Source organism: Netta rufina (assembly GCF_964035555.1).
Source record: "Netta rufina genome assembly, chromosome: 2".
NCBI classification, from domain to species: domain Eukaryota; kingdom Metazoa; phylum Chordata; class Aves; order Anseriformes; family Anatidae; genus Netta; species Netta rufina.
Window position 1 is genome coordinate 5822519 of NC_140124.1, and position 27341 is coordinate 5849859.

A 27341-nucleotide genomic window follows, 5' to 3' on the forward strand; every position below is an offset into this window, starting at 1 on the left:
AGCAGCTGTTCAGCACCCACTGTGCTCCTGCAGCACTGCTCAATTTCTTCAACAGAACTGTAAAGCAGCTGAGGGAACCTCTCAGAGAGCCTTTAATTCAGAATTCTTTCCAAGCCCTTACTATTCCACATCTCTCCTCATTCCTGAGCAAATGTTTTTAACCTCCATTGCCTTTGGCTGTTCTTACATGAGAGCAGGTACAAGTTACTCATTGCACTTAATTGACTGTGGTAATCTGTTATTTCCTGGGCATTGCATAGACATCTACACATTCTTCCTCTTTGCTTTCACCTTAAGGAAGCACTCATTTGCACTGGTTCTGCTGTAAGGGCAATTACCCTGGGTCACCCTTCTCTGTTTGACTATAAACAATTGAACCAACAAATCCCAAGTCACTTTTGCACCATTTCTGGCCACCCACATTACAAGATCATCTTTAAGGGATTTCATTAAGGCACTGCAATTACTTCAGCCATTCCATTACTTGAAACTTAAAAGTACTTTGAAGTCCTCTGTAGTACAAGGGTTAAGTAGCAATGGTACAAGCTCTAAATTTCTGTAAGTGATCCAATATACAAAACAACTTTAGACTGTTTTAACTAAAGCCTTTTATTCTATACAACTGTGAAAACATCATTTGTCCTTCTGGCATTGCAGACTCCTCTGTCAATCTTTCATGAACTGCAGTTTTGGGATGGTTAGGGGGAAAAAAGTTACAACCTTGGCTGATTTCAAACAGAATTATTGGGAGCAGTTACAATGTATACAACGGGACAGCAAGACAACAAGAAAAAAAGTCTTGAAAGGAAGCACAGACCTTTGCTATTAATAAATACAAGTCAGGACAATTCATCAATAAAAGTTACAGTTCTGTTTAACCATTGAATTCACAACCACCACTAAAAATGTGCAGATAGCACAACTGCGTTGGACTGAGCATACATAGAACTAGGCCTTAAAAACTGAAACTGACTCTTTCAAAAGATGGATAAAAGACAGGCTAGCTTAGTTCTGAACCACATCTTTTGTTTAAGCAAGGATCTTGTTTAGCTAAGGTTAAGAGTGCAGAAGGTAATGATTTGATTATTTTTCAAATAAAATACAATGCAAAATATTTTTTTTTGTTTAACCAATATAATCCCAGTAATATAATCTATTGGGACTTTCTTTAGGCCTCAACCTAAATCTTGATAGCAAGACACAGGAAAGGCAAGAGCATATGTCTCCTGAAGAAACTCAAATATTATAACTGCCCTTGGAAGGCACTTGTGCTTCTGCTTCAGAAAGTCATTTTTATATAATTTCTTTATGAGGATTTGTAATTTCTCCTGGCTACAAATGGTTTTCTGGGACAGTCCCATATTTTCCCACCAAAAGCTGAAATGCCTTCCCCTCCCTCCCCCCAATAAGTTAAACTCTATAAAAGACTACTATGAGTCTACGACAGCCACAGATTTTCAGAAATAGCAGTGAAAAAAAGAGATTTGCATACATCTACAACAAAAGAAGAACTGCATATAAAACTTTTGAAAAAAAAAAAAGAATAAGTATTTTTATATCACAAGTATGAAATCTGCTGTGAATTTTCTGAAGTTTGACATCAAAACATATGGAGTTATTTTCAGAATGGTCTGAAGTTTTAACAAAATGTCACATAGTTTTGGAGCAAAGTTACCAAAAGTTAGACTACTGTGTCCTTAAAACACACATTGCAGGAACTAGTTATATATATATATTTTAAAAAAAATCTCTTTAGGTTGCTGCAAAGCATGTTCACTATTATGATGCACAGCATCATTGGACTGACCCTGCTACAATATTTATCTAGTGTTCTTATTCTGCATGTCAATAACTCTCTAAAGCAACGCTTGAACCACAGTATTAACACAAGTCTAATGTTAACCCTTCAATTACAATTAAATGGCCCAATTCTTTCAAGTATGCAATACCTATTTTCTGTTCCTTTTCTTTTCCAAATGCCTTTAAGTGATAGAAATGTTTTAGTAACCTGTGAGAGATCACTGTAGGTACTTTATGAACGGAATGTATTAAAATACCTGGTGTGCAGTTCTGAGTTACATTGCGAACACAGCTACTAATATGGCCAAAACGGTTTCATACCAAGCATGAGCAGATGAGAATATAATGTTCTGGAAAAAAAAAAAAGAAAAAAAAAAGCAAAAAGGAGAAAGCCAAAGTCTGCACTGGATTATCATCCATTCTCTGTACACCTCGCACAATACGAACCACTCAGGGACTTCCCATCTCATTGGCTGAGATTAGGACAGACTTTAGTTTAAATCATATAGACTTTTTTCCTCTATATTACAGATCTATTAGTCACTTCAATTAAATGTATACTTTCCGTCCATACTGAGTCATTAGAAGTCTCATCTACCTTAGGGGTTCAGTGGGCTTCTATAATACTACTCTTGGAACCAGCACAGTATGGTCAAGTAAATGAGCAACCATTTGTGTCCACCACTCCCCTCACGTTGATTTCTGGCGATAATGAAGCGTCAGGTCACCGCCACTCTTCCAAATGAAGTGCTTTACAGTTCGAAGGTCCATATTTGGATCCAAAACCTAAATAGAAAGAATTCATCTTTTATTCCACAATTTGTGTGTTTTAATCCATAGTCTGCTACATTGTCAGAAATTCAAGGATAAAACACTCTGGCTGGGCAAAACACTCCTATGGGTGAATGGCATCAAAGACAAACCATGCAAAGGCTCAGATTTTTCAACTACTGAGTAAACCTCTTGCATTATAGAAAGGTTTTTACCAACATAACAATTTCATTAACAACCACCTCTTCAATATTTAACCTCCTAGCAAGCAGCTGACAGTAGAGTCACAGAGCCCAGAGTCACTATTCAGCCTTCCTACACCACTGAAAAAGTAAACCCATCTCAGAAACAGCAAAGTTTGGTCTCACTTTCTGCAACTGCAGCTTTGTGGCATTTTTTCCCCCCAGTTATTATTACACTTACTAAGCTATCAGTGATTCTGGACAAATTTTAAACACTATTAGAAATGTATAATTAGGAAAATTACAGAAGTGGTATAAATGTCCTAAAAATGATCACTTATTTATTTAACCTGACTTGTACTGCAGAGGGGTACAATGGAGGATAGTCCTTCATGACTATCATGACTATTCTGACTGCAAAAAAGTCTAGAAGAGAGAAGTCCAAATAGGAGGACTCATTTGTTCAGTATGAAGTTTGAAGTGTTATTCAAATAAATATTATATATATACACACACACACACCACAGAGAACTGTAGTATGAGACTTAAGAACCCTATGGAATAGTGTTAAGTACAAGTGTTCAGTATGAGTAAGTAATTTTATAAAGTCTGCTTTTATTCACGGGCTAAAATGCTTGGGTAACTTACCTGGTCCTGGCACAGAAGTTCAATTTTCTCCTCTGCTAGCACAGCAATGTCCTCCTCTTTTTCTTGTTCTCCTGCTTTTTCATTATTGGAAGAGCTAGTTGTCTGAGACTCATTATCCAAGTTTATGATTTTCTCATAGACGTGTTCCATCACTTTTCTCACCTGAAGCATATCACTTGCTGACAGTCGGTCTCTATGTAAATTAAACAAAAGTTGGTACAATAAACTTGAGTAAACTATTTATTATTTGCACAATACCCTACCCGTAGCAAACTATGCAAGTACACAAGATAATTTAATGTTACACCTACTACAATATGAAGAGTTTATCAGGATCATCCAAAATACCATGACGTAACAGCTGAAGATTCCAAAGATTCGCCCAGAGGGACTCAGAAAAGCCGTAAGATATTCAAAAGACTGAATTAAAACCAAGCTTTAGATGAAGAGCACTGTACACAATCTTCATTCTTTCAATAGAGAAGGGATTAAGAAGATGACAAAAAGGATATGGAACAATAAAAGAGGTAAAATAGACTATGCTGTTCTCCTTACTACACAGCAAAAGGGAATTTCAAAGCAACAAGCAGCACTTTTTCCACAAAGCACTGAAAGCCTATGGAACTGCTCTTTCACAAATTGTCTCTGATATATAGAAATCAACAAGACTTAAAGAGGACCTGAATATTTATGAAAAATACCCAGAATTATTGCAAACAAACAGTAGGCATACTGTCCACAACACTGACTTCATATTTGAGGATCTGCACTGATTTCTAACCTACACAGTCCCCAGTTGCAGCTAATGTGATGGACAGACTACCTCACACCCCCTGTCAGGTGTTGTATCTCCTTTTAAAAATCTATTATTCATCACTCTTACAAAGAGGACACATAACTAAGTATAAAACTGTGGTTCTGGACATTGTAACAGTCAGTATGTTCCTCTGCTTTCCGATGAAATACCACAAACACCACAAAAGACACCAAGTTAAATTACAGTGTTTGGTTTTTGGAGACTTCTTAGCATAAACTTAAGTAACTGTTAATTGAAACCGAACAACCCTTATTTTCTTACAAATATTCTGATACAACTAAATGCTTCAGAGCATTGGTGATTAAGTGACTGGAAACATTTTTCTGCAAGTTCATCAACCACAGTAAGATTCTATACAGCAAACTTTTTTTTGAGCTTCCAATTTTTTATTTTTCCACTTTTGAGAGTCAAATACGCATTATTACTTACTTTTTTAGAGTTTTTGCCCCTGAAGATGAATGAGGCTGGAGGTAGAATGGAATCTTATTGAATTTGGGCATATTTTTCTAGAAGAAAGCAATATGAGAAGTGTTAAATTTAGGATGAACTATTATTGGCTCCTATTTCTACCAGCTGGTATGTAAAGTACATTCAGATCTTAATTATCAAAACCCTAGAGAGTCTTAAACATAACCACCACAGACAACTTCCAAATTACTCATGCTCCTGAGATGCTCCAGTTTAGATGATGTACGTACTATATCTAGCTTTTGAATATGAATTATTGTTCATTTCAAATGAAATTAGATAGTATGAAAAGATTGTAGCAATGTGAAAACTACTTTCTGTTCCTGAGCTCCACACTTGAAAAGGATACCAACTATGCACAGTGCTGTGAGTTCCTTTTCTAAGATTTCTGTCAAAAGGACACAAACAAAAAATCTTATCTGGATATATCAAAAAATAACATGTATCAGACGATCTTGCATATAGTCCTTGAGACCACTTATTTTAAAATGCAGTATGTAAAGAACAGAGAAAAAAAATAAGATAAAATATCACTTCAGATTGAGTTCAGATAAAAATTTAATAGTTGACCTTAAAGCAAACAAACAAAATCAACAACAACAACAACAAAATCAAGACCTATATATGGGATACTTACATCCACAGTGATGTCAATTACCCATTGTGGCACGGTTTCATTAAGAAGCATAGACTCAGTTTCACCACCTGAATCCCGACATAATAACCTAGGACACAGAAAAGAAAGCTTCATGAATGAAAGAGTTAAGCATTAGGAAAAGAGTAACTGTAATGTGCATTAAAAAAATGTCTCAAAGCCATAACACCATGTAACTTACAACTACCATACAACTTCTAACATTGTAAAACTCACCCCACACCTTGTTGATGTCCACCAACATATGTTGGTAGAACAATGCAAGAAGTATCATTAACAGCTGCCTATTTTGCATGTCTTGAACATCCAGTACAGAATGGATACAAGTATTATATTCTGACAACATTTCTGCTTGCACAAAGGAAATGTCTGGCCACTTTATTTACACTTTTGAGTCTCTATACCTGAACAAAGTGCGTCCTCCAGCCTCACCAAAAATAACTGGTGTATGTGGTGGCACTTGAAAATATCCATTTCCTTTCTGGACTCTGTTCTCCTGCTCACCATTCACTGCTGGAAAAAAGTCAACAGTAAGACTGCATTAAACATCAAAACTGGGTATGCATAGACCAGAAAGTGTCTTCTCCACCAACAGTTAATGAATTTAATAAATGAAACAAAAATCACAAGCTTCATAAAAGCAAGAAAGTCCCCATTTCCAACACGCAGCAAGTATATCTAAACAAACTCTAGAGAGTGATGAGATTTTCCCCTACGCTGACAGTACAGAATGCAAAGATGTTAGCTTTGCCAAATGTCAAAATAGCGTACTAGCAAAGCTCAAACACATACTTCCTTGAAGTTACTGTATTCAATTTTTAGCTAGTTCTAGCAGTATGGTCTTCAAACACTGAAGAACCTGATTTCACATCCATACAAGATTCAAAAAAAAAAAAAAAGCATTATTTATTCATTTTCTGAAGAGCAGAGTTTTTTTTGTCATTCAGGTGTCTTGAAACACAAGATAGAAGTATTTAGATTTATTCCTTCCACTTGAAAAAAAAAACAACTTGATTGCATTTCAGTATGTAATTACTGCATTTGAACATTATGTTGAATTCAAGCAACATAGAAATTAAATGGCTTAGGCTCATGAGAGAAATAAATACTCGGCATTCTTACAAGCAACATGTAGTGAAAGACAAAAAATCATCAAGCAAAGAACTCAAAAAAAATCCTATTACATATTAGGACAGGTGAATATAATACTCAAACGAGAAGTAAGAGAGAAATTCTATAGTTTGAAAGATTTCTTCACAACAGTTCTGTTAACAGATAATAATGGTAATACGTGAAGTTCTCATCTTCTTTTTTAATTGGTACTTTTGAAAAAGATAATGAAGGCTCCGATTCTGTAGTGATTGTTCTGAACATTGCACTGATTCACAAGTATTCGCAGAAATAAGCAGTGCAGTGTAAGTGTCCCAATAATACAAAAGCCTGAGAATTACACTTCTGTCTGGCTCTCAAGCTGTGGACTGCCAATACACAGAAGTATCAGAATCAGCAACATTATCCAGGAAAGTCTGCCAAGTGCTGCTCAGAGATCACTTTTGAAAGAAAAAAATTAGGTAACTCTTTGGCATAATCTTTGTTACAAAATGGCAAGATATTGCTGATCTTACAGTTTTCTTAATTGCATTATCTGCAGAAAGTAATTTCTTAATTGCCAAAGAAAAGACTTCTAGTCATCTCTGACCTGGGTTGAACATATTTCAAAATAATTCGCAAACGTAGGACTTACACAGCCCCTCTCATTCTGCTAAACTCAGTCACTATCTTGCATTTTACTTGCCTGATTAGACTTCACATTATTACCTAAAAGACCACTCTTTTTTTTCTTTTTATAGACTTACCCCATGACTGTAATATTCATTGAATGAATTTTTTTCCAAAAACTATTTCTTTTATTTTATATTGCTCATAATGGCTAAAAGCAAATTGGAGATATAAGAGTACTGACTAATGAATAACTGAATTATTGCTCTTTGCTCTCATTATCTAGATTGCTTCTTTTCCTTTTCCAAGTTGAGCCTTACTTTTGTCACTAATTGTTCTTCATCAAGGCATCATGTTTCTGTAACTTCAGAACCTTACTTTTTTTTTTTCCTTTCTTAAGATTAGAATTCTTAATATTTTTGCTGACACTTAGACGAGAATAAACTACTCATGATGTTTTGTTGAAAAATAACTTTAAAAGCAGTAAACAGCATTAAATGCTATAATTCATATAGACATAACTGTAAGATAGCAAATCAAGCTGTATCTGTTAAAGAAACAGACAAAAATATATGAGTAAATCCTGAAAAAGGAAAGCATTAAAAATTCTAACCATGATTTATTTCATTTTCTTCTTCATCCATTGGGTTGATGTGTGTTCTAGGCCAATACTCCAGAAGTGCTTGTAGTAGAAGCCCTCCAAGGTTTACTGTCAAGACAGTTAGGAAAAACTTCAGTTATGTAAGATGTTATGAGACCAGTGTTTTTCACATTTCATAGAATCCTACAATCATTAAGGTTGGAAGAGACATCCACGATCATCCGGTCCGACCATCCCCCTACCACCAATGTCACCACTAAGCCATGTCCCCAAGCACCACGTCCAACCTCTCCTTGAACACTCCCAGGGACGGTGACTCCACCACCTCCCTGGGCAACCCATCCCAATGCCTGACTGCTCCTTCTGAGCAGAAATGTCTCCTCATTTTCAACCTGAACCTCCCCTGGCACAACTTGAGGCCATTCCCTCTAGTCCTATCACTAGTTACCTGTGAGAAGAGACCAACCCCATTTGATCCACAGACAAGAACCTTCCCAAAAGTTTGAGTAGTTCTATTCCCCCCAAAAAAAAACTATTTATAGGCACAGATATCTACTTCTCATGAACTCAAAACTGGATGCTACAATCCTTCAGAAAAAGAAGATTTTTCAAAATGACTAAAGTTTCTGAAATGCTACTGCTGGATCACTCACATGCTATAGCATTCTCTAGTTTCGTTAATAGCTCTAAGTTGCGAAATATTACTTTTTCCCTTTGCTTCCTGGAGGCCTAAAACCAAGTTAAGGAGAAAAAACTGAACAACTGGAACATTTCAGAAAAAAATAACATAACTTTTTTTTAATTGGAGAATTCTCTGCAAAATTTAGTCTAAAGAAAACATACCTAAAACCCAACCAACAAGTGATCTGACACTGGAATATTTTGTAACATAAATACTGGAATTCATTTTGTCTTTTTTGTTTCAGTAAAGCACTAATAGTAGTAAAAACGTACATTTTGGATCAGAACCATCTGGACTGCTAAATCCAGCATCCTTTGCTGAAACCCAGGCTGCAAAGCAGTCACTTTCATCCAAAGTAATTGTCAGCATCTGTTGGAAGAAGACCATCAGCAAGAAGAACACAGTAACTGTTTTGTATAAAACAAGTATACAAATTTACTGAAGGAACAGCTGGGAATACAAAGCTAAAACTTAATTTATAACTCATATTGGAGCATTTAAACTGGTAATAACACAACAAAAAAAGGTTATAGAGGACTGTTAAGGACTAAGGTGAAATTTGCTGACTTGCTTCAAAATAAGTCAAACCCATCAGATAAACGATTACTATTCTTCATACACTGAACAAACAGCATACAAAATTATATTAATTATAACATCAGAGCAATAGATTTGGAGCTATAGCTCACCCCAGTTTTCAAGTCTACCGAGAACCAGTTTGGCACATAAACCATTTTAAATCTCTTCTTAATTTCTTCTTCAAAATCTACTTTTCCAAGGTCTTCAACTTTACATGCCTGTACACCAAAAGAAATCCAAGTTCTGTGTTATTGAGCTATATAAACCTTTAAAAATTTTTACTTAACTTTTATATACACTCAAAATGATTATGACAATTACCATTTCTCCTAAGTAATGTAGCGTACAAATACACAAGTTAAAGTGTCAAATTTTTTACATAAATTGAAAAATAGTTCATGTGGTATGTGATTTTTTTCCTGAGGTAATGGCATCAAGCCAGTAGAGAAGGATAAAAAAGGAAAAGTTGCAGGAAGACTGAAGGATGTAGTGAGACGTAAGATAAACTCCCACTTTCCTTCCAGTTTCCTCAATGTCTCAGATTTAGAGTGCAGTGAATCCGAAACATAAGACAACATCTTGACTTCCAGAGTAACCCCACCTCTACAGTGAGCATGTATGCAGATATGTCTAAGAGATGCTTCTGAGCACCCTACCAACAAAAGCAGAAAATAACAGAATGATTAACATTAGAATCTGACTTTGGCCCTAATGCTGTTCTCAAATATATACCAACTGAAAATGAAAATTAAGAAAAGGTATTCACTTTTCCACAAGCCTTCTAGAACATTTTTAGCACAAATCTGTATTCACCAACCTCATTCCCTTCTTTTTCACTTCAGTCAGCAAGCAACTCAGTAAGACAGCTGAGTGTGCTTTATTACTAAATCTTGTTTGGAGCACACAGGGTTTTACAAGAGAAGAAACTGCTGACCATCTCACTGATCTGAGGCTCCAGTTCTCTTTGCTCTGCTTTTCCTCTCCCCTGACCAATCGTTGGGTATAATATGATAAAGACAACTAGGGACAGACATCACATCTCTCTCATCCCACAGAAGCAAGTGGTATTAGGAATGAGTCATGTTTCCTCCTGCTGGCTTTCTGTCCAGTCCTACACTCCTGCCTGCTATCTAGCCAACTAACAGGAGAAGTGGTAAATTCAAGCTCCCAGAATAATCCACAGATTGCTAATCATCACAGTCTCTTGGGATCTGTGGATTCATAGTAGATTTAGGACCTGAAGAACAGGTTTCCCTTTTGCAGACTAAGCTTTCTTATACTATTACATACAGCATCGGGCAGACATGTCCAAGGCCCTCTTTTAACGCTCTTCAAAAGAAAATCCAACCAAAACAAACATTACTGAATTAGGTGCCTATGTTCAGGACAGAATTCAAGGGTCTGAATTTGAAGTGAATGAAGATGTTACTACCCAACCTCATACAATGCAAAGATGCTCCTAAAGTGCAGAAAAGCTCAGAAATGGTGCCTCCCATTAAAAAAAAAAAAAGGCAACCTTTGCATTATGTCTGTGGATATGAAGATATGAAAATGATTTATTTTCTACCATAGCAATCTCCCACACTAAAAAAACTTAAACATCTTTTTTTTTTTCTTTTTTCAGAAACCACTAAGTATTTATTCATACAACAGCAGATGTTTAGTCCAGAATTATGTACTTACCTTCAAGACATCCCAGTATGCCACGTTATTGTTTGTGTCTTTGGTTAATATGTGTCTCTTGTCATTAAGAATGTGGCACTGAATAATACTAGCACCCCCTATCAAACAAACAAGAATTAAGGTCACTACAGTAATTGTTTCTTTATCTAATTTTACATTAAACTATAACATAACACGACTGTTCCTCGGTTTCACTATTTTATGTAAGCAGCACCAACGTGTAAACTCTATTTTAATCATAACCAACACTACATAAATGTTAATCACATTGTCTTTCTATTTCTTGTGGTTTTGGCTGGAGTAAATTAATTTCCTTCACACAGGCTCATATGATGCTGTGTTTTGGATTTTTGATGAAAATAGTGGTGATAACCCACTGAAGTTTTTAGTTATGGAAGAGCAGTTGCAGAACACCGAAGAGAGAGTTGTTGCAGAGCAGTCCTTACACAGAGCTGAGGTCTTTTCAGAAATCATGTACCTAAAAACTTGTGCCAGTCTTAAAGATCTATCACTTCTGCTAACAATACTGGATTTTATAAGCATTCTAGAAAACGGCTGTTTACCTTTTATAACTTGATCAGGCTGTGTGCATAGCGGTGGTATAGGATTGGTACAATCATTATCATAGTCTCCAGATGCCCTAAAATTATGAATTCCCTTCAATGTCTAAAGAAAGAAATAAAATAATGACACATTCATAATAATCTAAAACTCTGCTCTTATCTGTGACTAACAACTGCCAGTTCATGCTGCTATTTAGATGTTAATCATCTACTGCAGGATAAGATACTTTATTCATAAAAGCAGCATAAACAAATAGCAAAAAAAGTAATTCAAAGCTTGATGTCTTTTGGTCAACTTGAGTATTAACATTTTATTATTTTTAAAGAAAACTTACAGATCATAGCAAGTCACAGTCCAATTGCAAGCAACAGACCAACAGATCACAAACCAAGAATGCAAATTCCACACTACTTAATTGAATTCATAGTGTAAAATATATCACTTACCCATTTATTCACAGAAGATTTAGTTGTTGCAACCCAAAGTGCTGGAGGAGGATCAGCTGATCTATCAAGTTCCATCTAAATAATGAAACCATAGATGCTTTCAGCCATACTTAACTTAATTTTGCTCTGGGGACACACACAGCTTATATACTGGCTTTCCTTGTGAACATATTCTATTGGCTTAGAATATATCTACACATATACACATGGTTTCTGCTTCAATCACACACTTTTTACCCCTACATGTTCCAATGTCATGTCATCTAGAGTTACAGACAATAAAATGTTTCCAATCAGCACTCTCTTCAAAAGCAGTCTTCTCAGAAGACTCAAACTTGTGCATGTAGTTTTCTCCAGTTAAGATAAAAATCTTTCAATGCTCAAAATAATCCCATGATCAAATCAATCTTCCTACTGGTTCCCACGATTATGCACAATATTCTAATAGAGTCTTGTCCATATAGCATAATTCAAAAAAAACATCCATTTTTATCTAAAGCCTTGACAATGCTGCCTTTGTTTCTTAAAACTGCACTAAAGCCTAGTAAAAACAACTTCTCATGTTTGAAGTATATTCAATGTCAGGAATATCTGAATTTATATATTTTAGGTTGCAGCTAGACATTTCTTCAGACAATTAAGTTTCATATGTAATTTAGGAGACAAAGCCAATATACTAGAGATGCGATATACTAAACACTTGTTACTCAGGTAAGAATGTGCAACACACATTGTTTTAACAATACACACCTGAAGACACTGTTTCATTAGACAACATGCAATATATAATTCTGTGTTTCTAATTTCTAAATTAATTGTTCACGCTAGTGTTTTAAAGCCGTTCTAGTAGAGGAAACTTCAAGTTGTTACTCAAATGCGTATTAAATGTTTGAAATATATTCTGAAGTTAATCCACGAGACTTCAAACTGTTGCAAAAAAATTCTACCACATGCATCAAGACACAGCTAAAGATTTTATTTCGTTTGATGATAATCAACATTTGATGATTTAACTTTTTTTTTTTTTTTTTTAAATCACAACTTCCAATCAAAATATTCTCTTTAGAAGAACTTGCTTACTTTGTAACGGAAAGAACACTAGCAACATTTAAAAATCTGCAGGCTTTTCATATAATCCAAAATTCCAAGACTTCCGATTCTAGCCAACAATTAGAAATGGTTACACATTCTGGACTGGTCAGCCTTAAGAAAACTCAGGGAGGATCTCAATGTGTATACCTCAAGAAAGAGCACAAAGAGACCAGAGTCAGGCTCTCCTCAGTGGTGCCCAGTGCCATGACAAGTGGCAATGGGCAAAAAAACAAAAAACAAGAGATTCGCTCTGAACAAAAGGATTTATTCATTTATTATTTTACTGCGAGGGTGACCAATTACTGGAACAGGTTGCCCAGGGAGGTTGTGGAATCTCCCTCTTTGGAGATTGCAAAAGCTGTCTGGAATTGGTCCTGGGCAACTGGTGGTCCTGCTTGAGTAGGGGGGTTGGACAAGATGATTTCCCAGAGGTACCTTCTAAGCTTAACCAGTCTGTGATTCTGTGAAGCAAAATCAGTTACCTTAAGAACTGGTGCCTTTTCTTCACAGATAAGTACACGAATATCAGGATTTCGTAAATCTGTACAATAAATCTTCCTGTCTCTTCCTCCTGAATAAACATGAGTGAAGGCTTCATTGACCTGCAGAGCCCAAACACCTTCATCATGGACTCGATATGTGGCTATACATCTCTGCTGGCCAAGGGACCACAGACGGATAGTCCCATCGGAACTGCCTGAAAGACACTGAGCAACAATTATTGTACTTAAATCAAGCAAGTATTTCGGTATTTTTTTTCTCTTCCATAAAGATCTTTTATAATTCTAACTTTTTTTTTTTTTCCAGCAAGACAATGCTAAATGAAGACTGGCAGTTAGCAACTCTAGTCACAATTTCCAGACATTTTGTATCAACCACCACCCCATACCTAGATGGACCTCATCCACTGACAACCCTTAATCACTCAATATCTTTCAAATTCTTGTTAGGCTATCTCCTGTAGCCTACAATATAAATCAGCTACTGAAAAGGCTAATGACATTTCTGTGTTCTGTGAGATGCCTTTGCCTCAAACAAAAGCACATACCTGGGTGCCATCTCTGTTCAACAACAAAGCTTTTACGTTGTCCGTGTGCCCTTTGAGTTTCATTAGTTTAGCACAAGTTCTTGGATCCCACACCCTTAGAACCTACATAGACACAGGATAACTGCATTAACATTCTTTCCACCAATGCATTTCCTCTACAGAAAATTAAGTCTTCCTGAACAAAGTGACCCTTATTCTCAACATGCACACATCCATCACCAAAAGCACATTTCATTAGAACAGGATATACATGACTAGATCTTGTGCACCTCTTATAATCAGATGGGATTTTCTTCCCTCGATCGTAATTGCATTTGTTCTGGCTTTTTCTGTCATCTTCTTGAGACATTAAGGAATGGAAATGACTGGAAGCAAGATAGCGTGATGTGGGGAAAGAAGAAAAAGATTCTGAGAATCCTCTCAGATGCCTGACTGGCATTTTCATTTCCGTATTGACTTGGAAATAAAATTCTCTCAAGATCAGATTAGGAAAAAAAATATTAGGGAGAACTTTAGGGTATTTTACCTTTCATTAAAACAAAAAGCATGGTCTCTCTTGGAAACGTTTAACTTCGTTATCCCATTTAATTTCCCAACACTGCAGGGCCTTACATGTTGCTGTACCGTTTCCTTCTTACATGTGGCACATGCTTCAGTTTGTATAATCATCTGAGTATAATTATCTAATACGCCCCCAAAATCAGAGCTGTTATGGTGAAATTTAATGATCCTTGATATAGAGAGGTCTAGAGTTAGATGATGTATTAAAGCTATGCAGATAACTTACATATTTTTATACTGAGGTGGGTATTTGTATCCTACACTTCAACTTTTGCTTAAAAAAACAAACAAAAAAGTGTCTACTTTCACTATTTAATACATTAAAGCTCCTACAGATGTGAAACTGAAAATGAATAAAATTGTCTCTTTTCTTTACATTAAAACATGAACTGATGCAGAACATGCCTTAATAGATTTTTGCTTACCTTTTCAGTGGACCCTGATACAATAACTGTTCCCATCTGATTCATTGCAAGGCTGTAGATAGAGTCTTTGTTCCCACTCAGGGAAGAAGCTATTTCAAAATAAAAAGTTAACATTTTCAATTTTAATGCTGTCATTTAAAAACATTCATTCAAAAATGCTACCTGTTTCAGACCCAAAAGCAATTTGGCCTACGAAAATACTGCCACCATACCCCATATATGGGGAACCTTCAAAAAAAGGGAAGACTGTAGACAGCATAATCCTACAAAAGCACCACTATGATTATCGATCTAGCACTATATAAAAACAGAGTAACCCCTTGGATTTATGGCAACTACAATCCTGCTGTCTTTTTGGCACAACAATTCAGTGCAGGGTGCTATTGCTGTTTCCAACTACTTCATTAGAGAATGGTACTTCTAAGTGATCACATGACAACTTAGTGTTTGGATTAATGTGCAGAAATTTTTCCAAGCCAAGCAGCAGTAAAATTCTACATTATAAATTAAAGACTGTTCTCTGAGTTCAGTGGAGATGCATTAGTAAACTTTCACTGCAGTATTGAAACATGTTACTCAGGCATGGATACTACCTTTTTATTTGAAAAAAACAAATGGAAACTCTTTAGCATCACAACTACCTGTAAAGGACTGTGGTGATCATCAGAGCTCAGGAATTCTGTACCATCTAGCATAGTCTAGTTTTGGATTAAAGCACCAATCCCTCAACTGAGAAAAGCACAGTCACAGCAGATGAAAATCTATTCAGGGAGCAGCAAGAGGCATTTCAGCAAGCTTCAAAGATTCAAAACCATACCATTGGTATGCCAAAAAAACTAAGACAGCACCAAACTATACCATCAGCAAAAACGTGAAATTTTATATAGTGATTTACACTATCCATGACCTGTATCATAAATATTTTGTCAGGGAAAGAATTGTGCAGCTTTACTTCAGAGTCCTCTTAACCATTAGCTGTAGCTATCTAAATTTGAGCTGTCAAATGAAATCGAATACACGTGGCCAAAATTGGTAATAGTCTTCAATTGTTCCCAGATAATAGCTGAACGTAAAAAGCAGTACTAAAAACCTTTGAAGGTTAGCACACTGTCCAACAACCATACAATTTATACAAGGCTTTAAATCTACCTCTACAGAGTTATCACAGGCAGGAGAACATCAGGAACAAAAGAAAGAATCTAAACGCTCAAAAACAATCTCTGTGGGACAAAGAGCAAAGCTTACTCCTTGCTGTTCTGGAAAGGACTAACTCTCAAGAGCAAAATTTCTCCACCTAATTTAAACTGTCATTCTCCTGATTTGAGGCACTCTTTAAAATTAAGTTTCCTTTTTATGTTGGCTTGTGTACATTGCTTCCCTGTAATCAGACAGAAAATTAAACCACAAATAAAATCTTCACTTAGACTCTGTGGAAATCACTTGTGTTTGGAAGGACTGAGGAAAACCAGCTTGTCTAGGACATATACTGTGTTCTTCCCAACAGAAGCACTCTTAGTTGGCAGCACTGTACTTACAAAGAAAAACCACCCCCTGCCTCCTTCTCTTCCCTCTCCCTAATGAAGCACTACTGCTCTAGCTCCAGAAATACTAATTTATTCCTGCTATCTCAGAAGTAATGTCTCCACTTCGTTTTCATCTTGTGCTCAAAACAGTACTCCCTGTCTCCCAATTACGATTCACTTGGATCATTTGGGCTCTGTATCACCATAGCAACATTTAAGACACCTATTTTTTCTCCACAACTAAGTTTTCCCATGAACAAGCAAATAAATTCTTTCTTCCTATACTCCCTGTCCAACCAGAAAATAGTATGTTTTAAAGTTATCAGCGAAGTTCGGTGATAAAACACTTTCAGTAATAGCAGACTTCTGGGGAATAATACATATATCTGTTTGGTTATGTGCAGTCATGTGTCATCCTACTACTACTTGGCAGTCCAAAATACCTCACTAGAAGCCCTCTCTCTCCTGAAGGCTACACAAACATGTCAGCATAAGTCTATACCTGAATTAAAGTCCTGTAGACAGGAAAAAAAATGCAAAGCTGACAGTTCTGCCCACCATCTTTTGTTTTCAAAGCCAACAAACCCTGAAATACAGCCTACCTTTCAGAATCAGATAAAACCATAATTCGAAAGAAAACCACACCAAAGTAATGAGATGCCTGCTTTTTATTTACATGACCACATACTTTTCCTGAGATTTCTTCATTTGCCTGTTGTGCCAATTCCAAATTTTAGCTTTGCAGACTTGTTTTTTTTTTTTTTTCCTTTGAGTTATTCCTAACCTATGAATGAGTAGGCAAATGGTCTTGTTTAGGAAATTTAAGTGAGGTAGTGTGGCAAGATAAGGTCTTTGCCAATGCATTCAGCTGAAACTTGACTACTGTTTAAACACGTATCAAACATTAAACATAAAACGAGGGAGATCGCTCACTTGGAACTGCATTTTTCCAAACTACCTACAGACAACAAAGCACGTCATTGTCAAACTAGATGTCTTACCACAAAACACAAGTTCTGTAAGAGCCAATGCAAAGCAGGATGCTGACGACCCAGATTTGTGTTACTCATTCAAGCAACTTACTATATCTGAACTTGAAGACTGGTGTTATGCTTCCCAAAAGAGAAACTTAACCAGCTCTATGCTGACTATTCCAAAGAAGTGAGGTTGAAGCCCCTGTCTGGGGAAAAAAATCTCATAATTTACTGCCATGTCTTTACTGGGACAGAGAAGAAGGACCAGAGCATTCTTAAAAGATAATGAATGATGAAATTAAGGATTAACCCTGATGGAAAATCTACCAACATTTTCCCCTTGTCTTCTAATATTTAACCAGTGATTAGATCTCACCACTACACTATTCTTGCATGTAACCACTGCTTAGTATCACTTCAACACCACCCACAATTTCAGGAATTTATATCTGAATTTATCTAGTAACTTTATTCTTCAGACAGATGTATTTGATAAATTTATCAAGTTCTGCTTTAGGGGCTGTGCTGCATTTGTTGCAGCACCTAAATAAATACACAAAATACATCACAGAAATTTTCCCTCAAGCTATTTCTTGGTATGTTTTCTGTATATCATATTTTGTTTTACTCAAGGAGCAAAAAGCTTGTCAGGCTAAAGCTCTATTAAGTTTCAATGAACAGCAGCTCGTTACATTTCAGGAGAAAATGTTCAAAGAGACCTGTCCTCTATTTCGAATACCATGACTGGTGGCTGCTCTAGATTTTCAGCTATTACATAATACAACAAATGGGCTGAGTACGTATTAAAAAAAAAAAAAACACTAAAGATTCTTGCCTTTTTTTGGGTACGCACAGAAACTGGTATATATAGTCTTAAAATGATCACACAGATTATGCTACTCAAAGTACATTGCATTTGCCTCCCCTCCCTAGGTACCTACTTGTGACAGTGTTATTTGAGGCAGTCAGTGCTGTTAGAGTATTTACATCCCAGAGGAATATCTGTCTGTCCAGCCCAGCAGATGCTACCAGTTCTTTATCTTTTGCATATGCTAAGGCTTTCACATAATCCTACAACAAAGTATAACAACATGAGTCAACAATGTTATCCATTTGAAGTCTACATCATAATATTTAAAAGACTGTCAGTAAAATAGAGTAGTTGCAGATAATGTTTTTCACCTTATGCGTCCTTAGTGTTGACATGCAAAATCCCTTATGTGCATTCCACACTTTAACAGTAGTATCTGAAGAAGCAGATATCACTAGATCGGAAAAAAAAAAGAGTAAACTTCAAAGGCTTATTACATTAGAAAATGTCTGCACTATTCTTTAATTTTCTTTTCAAATGATTAAACGAAAATTGAAATATATATATGTGATTTATTTAAACATGTGCTTATATTATTTTTAGTACACTTACAACACATCACAGAAATTTTACATGCTAAGACAAGATGTAAAACCCCAGAAGCAGTGGATAATAAAGTTTTATACATAATTTCTGAGTATTTAGTTTTTAAATATTTTAATACTCACATGTTTTACCATTGCAGCACAGTACAATATCATTTACCCAATCTGTGTGATGTTCCATAGATGCTATATAAGGGTCTTGCTGGAAATTAAAAAAAAAAAAAAGTTCATGAGATCTCTTCATGAACGAAAAAGCTGACACAACTATCAGATCCTGTTGTGACATTTTCAACCTTCAAATGGATTGAACGTTCCCTGACTGAAGTTGCTTGAAGTTACCGTTCCAGGTTTTGTTTTGTTTTTCAATGTAAGATATCAAAGTGGTTTTCAGTGGAATTCCTAAACATTTTAAACTCTCAGTCCTACCTCATATATAATTTCACATTAAAGTGTCTGGTTTTGTATTTTGTATGTACAGGAAAACTTACAACCAAAACAGCAGGGCCTGCCAAGCTAATTATTTCTTCATTTACGGGATCAGACTTGTTCTGCTGTAAAAAGTAACAGAACAACCAAAACACAATACAAGATCTCTCAGGATCTCTCCAAGTCATGAACTTTCTGAAGCTTTACTTCCTGTGTCTTTCAGATGGAAGTCCTGATTTCAGGTTTGTAACACTCACCTTTTGTTCAGTTGGACCCATATGAGGGGACCAACCAACTGGAGAGCAGCTTGGCAGAAAAAAAAAAACAGTGGGTCCTTGTGGACATCTCTTTGAACATGAACATTGAACTGTGACCTTCTGCAAAGAAGGCTAATGGTATCTTTGGCTGCATTTGTCAAAGCATCGCCAGCAGATGGAGGGCATTAATCCTTCCCCTCTACTCAGCACTGGTGAGGCCATACCAAGAGCACTGGGTCCAGTTCGGGGCTCCCCAGTGCAAGAGAAACACAGATGTAGCCAAGAGAGTCCAGCAAAAGGCCATGAAGATGAGTAAGGGACTGGAACATCTCACCTTTGAGGAAAGGCTGAGAGAGCCAGGACTGTTTAGCATAAAATTTTAATAAATTTACTTTAGTTAGAAGATCAAATGCAATGGTGAAAGAAAGTGGAACCAATAGGATCTTATCAAAGGTTCCTCTTCTTCTTCAAAGTAAAGATGATAATAATAAAGGGGAGGTGATGACTGAAGGTCATCTCAAAATAAATGAATATACCAAACAATCCATTGAAAAGTTCACTCAAAATTAACATGATATGCACAGTCCTAGTGATTGTTCTTCTGTCATCTTTATCACTGAAAATGACAGCATTCTGTATTTATCTCAGCTCTAACTAGTTCTTTGGCCCATGTATTGGTTTGTAAAATCCCACATATTTTGTTACAATATGAATAATATCAAAATGACTGACAGTTGTTAATTAAACAATATTGTTAATAAACAGTAACAGGTGTATACATGTAGGCAGCTTACTAGCATGATAACTCAAAAAAAAGGGGAGATTTAAGACTGATAAATTCTCTTGGCTTACCTTGTGCTGATTGACACTCCATATCCTTATAATAGAGTCTCGGCCTGCTGTGAAGAGTCTATTTAATGCTGGATCCAGCTGAAGTGCATTTACCCCATTTCGGTTATACTTCTCCACCTCATCTCTAATCACATAGGAGACCTAAAAGACATTTACACAAATCTGATTATGGTATTAGGATATTGACTTGGCCACAAAATGCTACCATCTAATTTCATTTTTGTAAGGTTCTCAGGTAGAAAATATGAAGAGCTTTAAAAGCATTTAATGAGTCTGTCAGTTCGAGAGTTACCATCACTCTTGGTCATTTTTTCCCCCCACGGAAAATGGGGAAGAATCATAAAGAAGATGTTAGCAGTCCTAAATACGGAGTCCAAAGGATTGTTTAAGCATTTTAACTCAAGCTTATACTGCAAGAATCCTTAGTTCAGTTCCCTGCTCTGCACGGATACGCTGGGTGATCCCAGACAGCACAATGAGTTCACGTCTCATTTTCTAAGCAGGTTTCATAGCTTCCAAAGCTGGGATGATTGTGTTTTCCAGACTCACAGGGGAGGGGATACAACCACTGAGGATTACATAGCACTGAAAAAAATGCAGGTACAAATCCTATGTATCCCAGATATCGCTATTAGTAGTGTGATACTTTAAGGACAGTATTCTGACCTTTTTTTTAAAACAAAACAAAACAAAACAAAAAAAACCTACCTCCTTTCTAACCTAGTAAGAAGCATAAATATTTACTGTTCATTTACTGTTCTTTCCATCAGAGAAATTATTCTTTCAGTTTCATTCTTTCTGCACTTCACAGCATGGAGTGCATAGGTCATTTCTTTGTTTTGTTTAGAAACATCAAATGGCAATCTGAGGAGATAAACTGCAAGGGCTACAGCTCTCTCCACTATTACTGTGAAGTAAATGCAATTATGAGGCATTGTAGACTCTTCAGAGCTCTCCCATTCACATCACGCTGCCTCTTTTCTCAGCACTTACACAGGATTTGCGTAGTACTAGGAGGAAAGCCCTCACACTTGGAGAAAAGGAGGGGAAACCGACATCTATGCTTCTTCCCAGATTCTATACAACAGTCACATCAGAGTAAAATTTTAAGGTTACCACAATCCAACCTGCCAGCAACAGGAATCATTTGGATACATAACTATCAGTGTTTTGAAAACACTTTGAAGGAATAGTCTTCAACCAGAGTAATTATTGGCTCTAGAAGTCCAATAACTGCATTATAGCAGTAAACCGAAAATGTTTTCCAAATCGTTCTCAATTATGCAAAATATAACTAAGAAATTGAACAAAATTTTCAGTGATCCACATCACTGAAAAAACATTGTACACCATCTCAGACTCTATACCACAAGGACTGACAGGTCCATTAGGTGAATACATCCTCAGCTGAGTTCTGTTATCTCCGTGCAGCACAGGGAGAAACCTGCTGTTTCTGACAACCACGCATCCAGTCCTATTTTCTCTGTGTTAGAAACAGCTGCCAACAGCTCTGTTGATCAACTGGAGAATCAGAATTAGGGCCTCATGAGTCCTTGTGCTGCAATACTCTCCATCACTATTCCACCAGTCCATTTACTACACTTAATCTGTTTTGTCCCAATACTCTTAAAAGCGCTTCTGGCTGTGCTTGGTAGCCACTCACAGTCCTTGCAGAGTCACAGCTCTTCCTCTCAGTTTCAGATTGCATCCTGACTTCCAACACCCTCAGATTCTCCTGCCCATTCCAAACTCATCCACAATGTTCTTGCCATCCATACTTAAGTCTCCACCTACACTGCTTAGGGAGAGGACAGTAAAGCACACCTAATAGAGTCATGGTAAAACACTTCAAATACTTGAAGTGGTTCTTACTGATGGATCTTAGGAAGAGCTTCTTTACCGAAAGGGTTGTTAGACACTGGAACAGGCTGCCCAGGGAAGTGGTGGAGTCACCATCCCTGGAGGTCTTTGAAAGACGTTTAGATGTAGAGCTTAGGGATATGGTTTAGTGGGGACTGTTAGTGTTAGGTCAGAGGTTGGACTGGATGATCTTGAGGTCTCTTCCAACCTAGAAATTCTGTGATTCTGTATAAAGCAAGATGTTTATGCTACTCCTCACCTGGCCTTAATAACATGACAGCTACGTTGTTAAAAGTCTGCTTGAATAAAAGAATGTTAGGAACAAAGTCAAGGTCTAACTCCATACAAAACTCAAACCAAAGAGATGGTTATCAAATTCATGCTACTTTCAAACTATTTGGATAAATGCAATGAAAACATTCAGTTAAAAACACTAAGCACAAGCAGATAAACACAACTTAGTGACAGCTAGAAAGAATACAGAACCTAAAGATCAGTAGATCAGATTTGTTGTTCGCTACTAGTGTGAAAATCTTTTTGAAATGCACTGACGGAGTGAAGAGCAGCAGAGGTTCTTCAGCTGTTGCTCCTCCAAACAGCTAGCAGGACAGCTTTTTTTGACAGATCCCGTTTTTGGATTTGTTCCTCTTCTGTCAATTATCCCCGGGATTTGTTATATTTTCAGGTATGAATCAAGATTTCTCTCTTTATTCCATTCATAAAGAAGACCGTCAAACCAGATTGGTCACCTGTATTGGGTTTACACAGCATGGGTTTGGTAGCTGCAGGCTCAGTTCAGGAAGGACAGCATCCCGTGGGAGGGACCCCACATGGAGCAGCGGCAGAGAGGGGCCGTGAGGGAGCAGCGGGGACAAAGCCTCAGGGACTGACCACAGCCCTCAGTCCCTGTGCTGCTCATGGGGAAGAAGGAGAAGAGGGCGGTTTTAGTTTGCCTTTAGTTTCTCACTGTTCTAGTCTGTTAACAATAGGCGATAAATAACATTAATCTCCCTACTTTGCGTCTGTTTTGCCCATCATGGTAATTGGTGGATGCTCTCCCTGTCCTTATCCCAACCCTTGAGCTCTTTCCATTGTGTTTTCTCCCCCTTTTCCTTTGAGGAGAGAAAATGAGAGCAGCTGTGGTGGAGTTTGGCTGCACAGCAGAGTAAAACCACCACATCACCCAAACTTTTTGAAGAGCTTTTTGCTCATAATAATGTTACTTTCTTAATCTTCACCAACAGTGAAGAATGGTCATACGGATTAGATGTAGTAAAACAATTTTCACTTTCATCAGTAATGGAGTTTGTGTAACTATTAAACTTCCATCCAAATGACCTTGTAACTGGCTGTTGGGTTAATTGGGTGTTTTTTTTCCTGATGTTTAGGCCATGATGAGAAGACTGACTATGGTTTTCAGCCACCAGCCGTAATGAAACACTCAACAGAATTTATTTAGTCTTTTTAATCGCTTCCACATGCCAACAAAACACACAGTATACACACTGCTCAACAAAAAATAACCTCACAGAACATTTGCATGCCTGAAGCATCCAGACCTGTATTCAAACAGTTAATTAGATAATAACAAAATATATAATAGAAAGGGGCAAAATAAGGCTTCCATAAAAACCGCTGAAAGGGTGCTGAAATGCTTCTCAAAACAGGGAAAATAAAATGGATCAATAAAAATGACAACATGATTTAAAACACCCAACAGTTGTTTAAGACTGGTGGACAGCAGGCAAGTTAACTAAGATGAACAGAGGAAGATTGCTGGTAATCCACACGACTCTCCTTATAACCTGATTTTTGAGAAGGTCTGCTTTTTTTTTTTTTTAAATTGGACTGCCATTAAATATAGAAATAGAACAACTATTAGTAAATACAGTAAATACAATAAATATGAAGTAAATATTCAAGTATATATTTCTGTGCATGTGCACATAAATGCAACAGGTTTCTGCTACGGTAAACTTCACCCCAACCCACATAATACACATCTTTTTCCGCCCCCGATGAAGTCCTGTATTGTGTCTGTAGAGTTGTGAAGGTCACCAGGAAGTTACGACCAACATCACCTGGGAGAGGCTTCAAACAGAGCCGACCGCGAGCACATTATTGCCTGGTTCACTGCGCTGATTCACAAAGGAGGCTTCAAACCACAAAGATAATGACTATGATACAGATTTAGTTAACTGCCATGATGTTCCAGAAGGGGCAAGATGGGGTACGAAACACTGTACTACTGACCAAGGCTTCTTGCATTTGTACTGCCATAGCATTTATAAGCTGCCATCATGAATAACAAGCTTTCACTGCAGTAGACACTGAAAAAAACATTACAAGGTGATGGACCTTCGTTGTAAACAATTTACGGGATCCAGTAGCCTAAATGGATCAGGACTAGGCATTTTAACAACTAAGAGCTCCAGAGATAAAACTAGTGTCCACAGATACGTTTCAGGACACAAGGCCACGTGAAGTTCTTACAGGACCTGTGATGGATCTCCTTCATGCGTGAGTATCAACTAATTTGAAATCTTACTACCCTAGTTAAATTACATGTTTTATAACATATTTTCTTAATGGGTGGGTAAAATGTGCTTTTAAACATACCAGTACTCCATCATGGTGGAATAAGAAGCAAACAGGCAACGTCTGATAGCATGTATTCCCCACGTGTAAGTAGAGGGAAAATCTCAGACACAGATGCTAACGTAGACAATTAAAAAAAATGGTATTTTTCTAAATCCCTGGAAGGATTCCACAACTACCATCAACTGCATTAGAAAGTGAGAGAAGAAGTAGTCACCCACCAAGAAAAATATATATTTCTTTAGCATCTTGGTAGAGCAGATGATATTCCTTAAAATAAGTTTTTAAAACTAAGAACATACTGATATTTGAATTTTCAGAGGTTCCAGCCCCTAGAATAGAAGTCACGTATTAAGAAGTTCATCTTATCCTTCTGCAATGATTCAACCTACTGGGTATACGTTTGCTTAAGAACTAGATATAACATATACACGTATATAATCTAATAAATCACAGCATACAAAATCTATGGTGCTTTTAGTGAATTCTACCAGTCCAAAGAAAAATAAGTAGCTGAAATATTTAGAAATACTTCTTTTTTTTTTTCCTTTCACTACTTTCCACTGGCTGCCATGTAGTATAAGCACATAGATATGACAAAATCAGTGCAGAAAATCTTCTCTGTGCAGGACTTAGTGATAAAATACTTAAAAGTGAGTCAATTTCATAACCAAGATACTGATCCAAGTCACTCACATCTAAATTCAACTGTTGTGTCATGGGGTTTTGAGCACATGGGCAAATTCATCCTGGCCAGGAATTTGCCCAGGCAGCAGGATTGGGAGAGCAGTCACAAAGCAGCCCCTCAAGGGCAGCTGCTTTAAGCCACCTGCTGAGAAGTGGCTTCATCTTGAATTAATTCACAGCAACAGACCTGAAAGCCACAGCACACGGCCAACTGCTTCTCACAGAGCGTTGTCTGCTGCTCCCACACCCCTGCGCCCTCATTCCCTCCTGAACTAAGGTGACCTTACCACTGCAACCCTCATGCATGCATAACCAAGCTCAAGCAGCACAAACAGCCTTCCACAGGCCATTTCCAATGCCCGACTTACATTTAAATAATTACACTTCTTACCTTTATTTATGCATGGAATTTATTTTGAGGCCTGCAACACTTAGTCTGATTGAACCCTTCTAAACATAAAATTACACACAGAAGCATCCTAATCTGGTGTTTTGGATGGTTCTGCTGACCAGCAGAACAGGTGCATCAAAGATAATAGTTCAGATTTCCATAAACTTCAACCAGTTCTCAAGTCACGTACAGAATCAGGTTCCTCCATGCCCAAGAGGTGTTTTTCTAAAAAGCATCTTCCCCTAGCCTCGTTGATTTGGAAGAAATCGCTCTCCCCCTGTCTCGCTTGATGTAGCAGCACCCTAAACACTCAGCCATTGGGAAGCAAAATAAATTGTTAATGGTTTTAACTTTCCATCAGGAGCCAATGGATACATGAGCCACTTAGAAATCCATTACGTGGCCAAAATTCTCTATCTAACCGAGTAAGTGAAATAATATGAGTGCAATAAAATACCTAGCTTTGACTCAAGGCTTTAGTTACATTATATGCATATGTAAAGTTATTCTCTGCTGATTTAGACTTAATATGTGCTGTCTGAAGCCCAGATCAGCAGAGCAGTACGTGAAGTAAAAAGCATCAAGTAACACAATGACGGCAGAAAAGGGGACATCATGGATCAGCACAGAAACACCTTTAAATACACATTTTTGAGCTAAACACTGTTTGGAAGAGTGTAGCAGTCAACATAGAAACAACATACTCTTTGATACATGCTGCTCTGAGGGAAATAATGTTTCAGAAAAAAGTAGGGATACATCAAATAAATAACTAGTTATAATAAACCCCCCACCTTAGGAGGTTCATCTGGAAGAACTTGTATATGGCACAGACAAGATCAATAAAAGGGATATTATATTTTGGATTCTTTGTATTTTAAACAATGCCAGCAAGCTTTTTTTAAAAAAAAAATTGGAAGAGCAAGGGAATTTTTTATATGTTTTTTATCTATCATCTGCTTTTCTTAACCACAAAAACCACTAAAAGCTAGAAAAGGTAACGCTTTTCCTCTTTGAGACCAAACAGGAATGATGCCTTCGACCACTGAACTGACCTCTGGAAGGATGCTATTTCAGGCTTAATCAGTATTTTCTTTTGATAGATAGAATGGATCGGAAGAGCTGAAACTTGCACTTGCCGTTAGAGACAGGCAGCTTTACATATCAATAAAACCTTAAACCCTTCCCATATTGAGAAGCGTAAAACTATCTAAAGTGTTGGTAGTATGCCAGACAACAAAAAAATGAAGTTAAGGACCGTAATAAACACACTTTCACGGTTTTTACTTTTAAAAAATGCTTACGGGGGAGCTGACAAGGGGCAGCTGAGCGCCTCCCTCACTTGCCTCTCCCACCCCAAAGCAGCCACCCTAAACCCCGGCACCGAGCCTCCCCTTTCCCCTCAGCATTTCGGACAGCCACCAGGAGCCTTGTTTGCGGGGCAGAGCCCCCAAAGAGCCCCTTTCCCCTCTCCCCACGGCGCTCAGCCGTCTCCACAGCCCCGGGGGGACCCACCCGGGCCCACCCCGGCCGCCCCGTCCCGCCGCGGGCCCCACCTGCACTTTCCGCCGCCCCGCCGTGTTCTGCCGGTGATGCGCCGCCATCTTGCATGTTGA

The 27341-nt window shown here is 37.4% G+C and overlaps 1 protein-coding gene across 2 annotated transcripts; it reads right to left on the reverse strand.

Moving 5' to 3' along the window:
* Nucleotides 1-27341, reverse strand: WDR48 (WD repeat domain 48). 2 transcript variants are annotated; one of them, XM_084306651.1, is made up of 19 exons: nt 27282-27341; nt 20190-20330; nt 18778-18856; nt 18421-18503; nt 18180-18309; nt 14742-14830; nt 13756-13857; nt 13190-13414; nt 11616-11690; nt 11169-11271; nt 10606-10703; nt 9033-9140; nt 8616-8712; nt 7674-7769; nt 5746-5854; nt 5324-5411; nt 4648-4724; nt 3402-3594; nt 1-2586 (listed from the first exon to the last, which is right to left on the reverse strand). In XM_084306651.1, the coding sequence occupies exons 1-19, from the start codon at nt 27327-27329 to the stop codon at nt 2491-2493; spliced, it is 2037 nt and encodes a 678-aa protein (XP_084162777.1). In that variant the 5' UTR covers nt 27330-27341; the 3' UTR covers nt 1-2490. The 2 variants fall into 2 exon arrangements, with proteins under 2 accessions (XP_084162777.1, XP_084162776.1); XM_084306650.1 differs by lacking the exons at nt 18180-18309; nt 18778-18856; nt 20190-20330; nt 27282-27341 and having other exon boundaries at nt 18421-18470.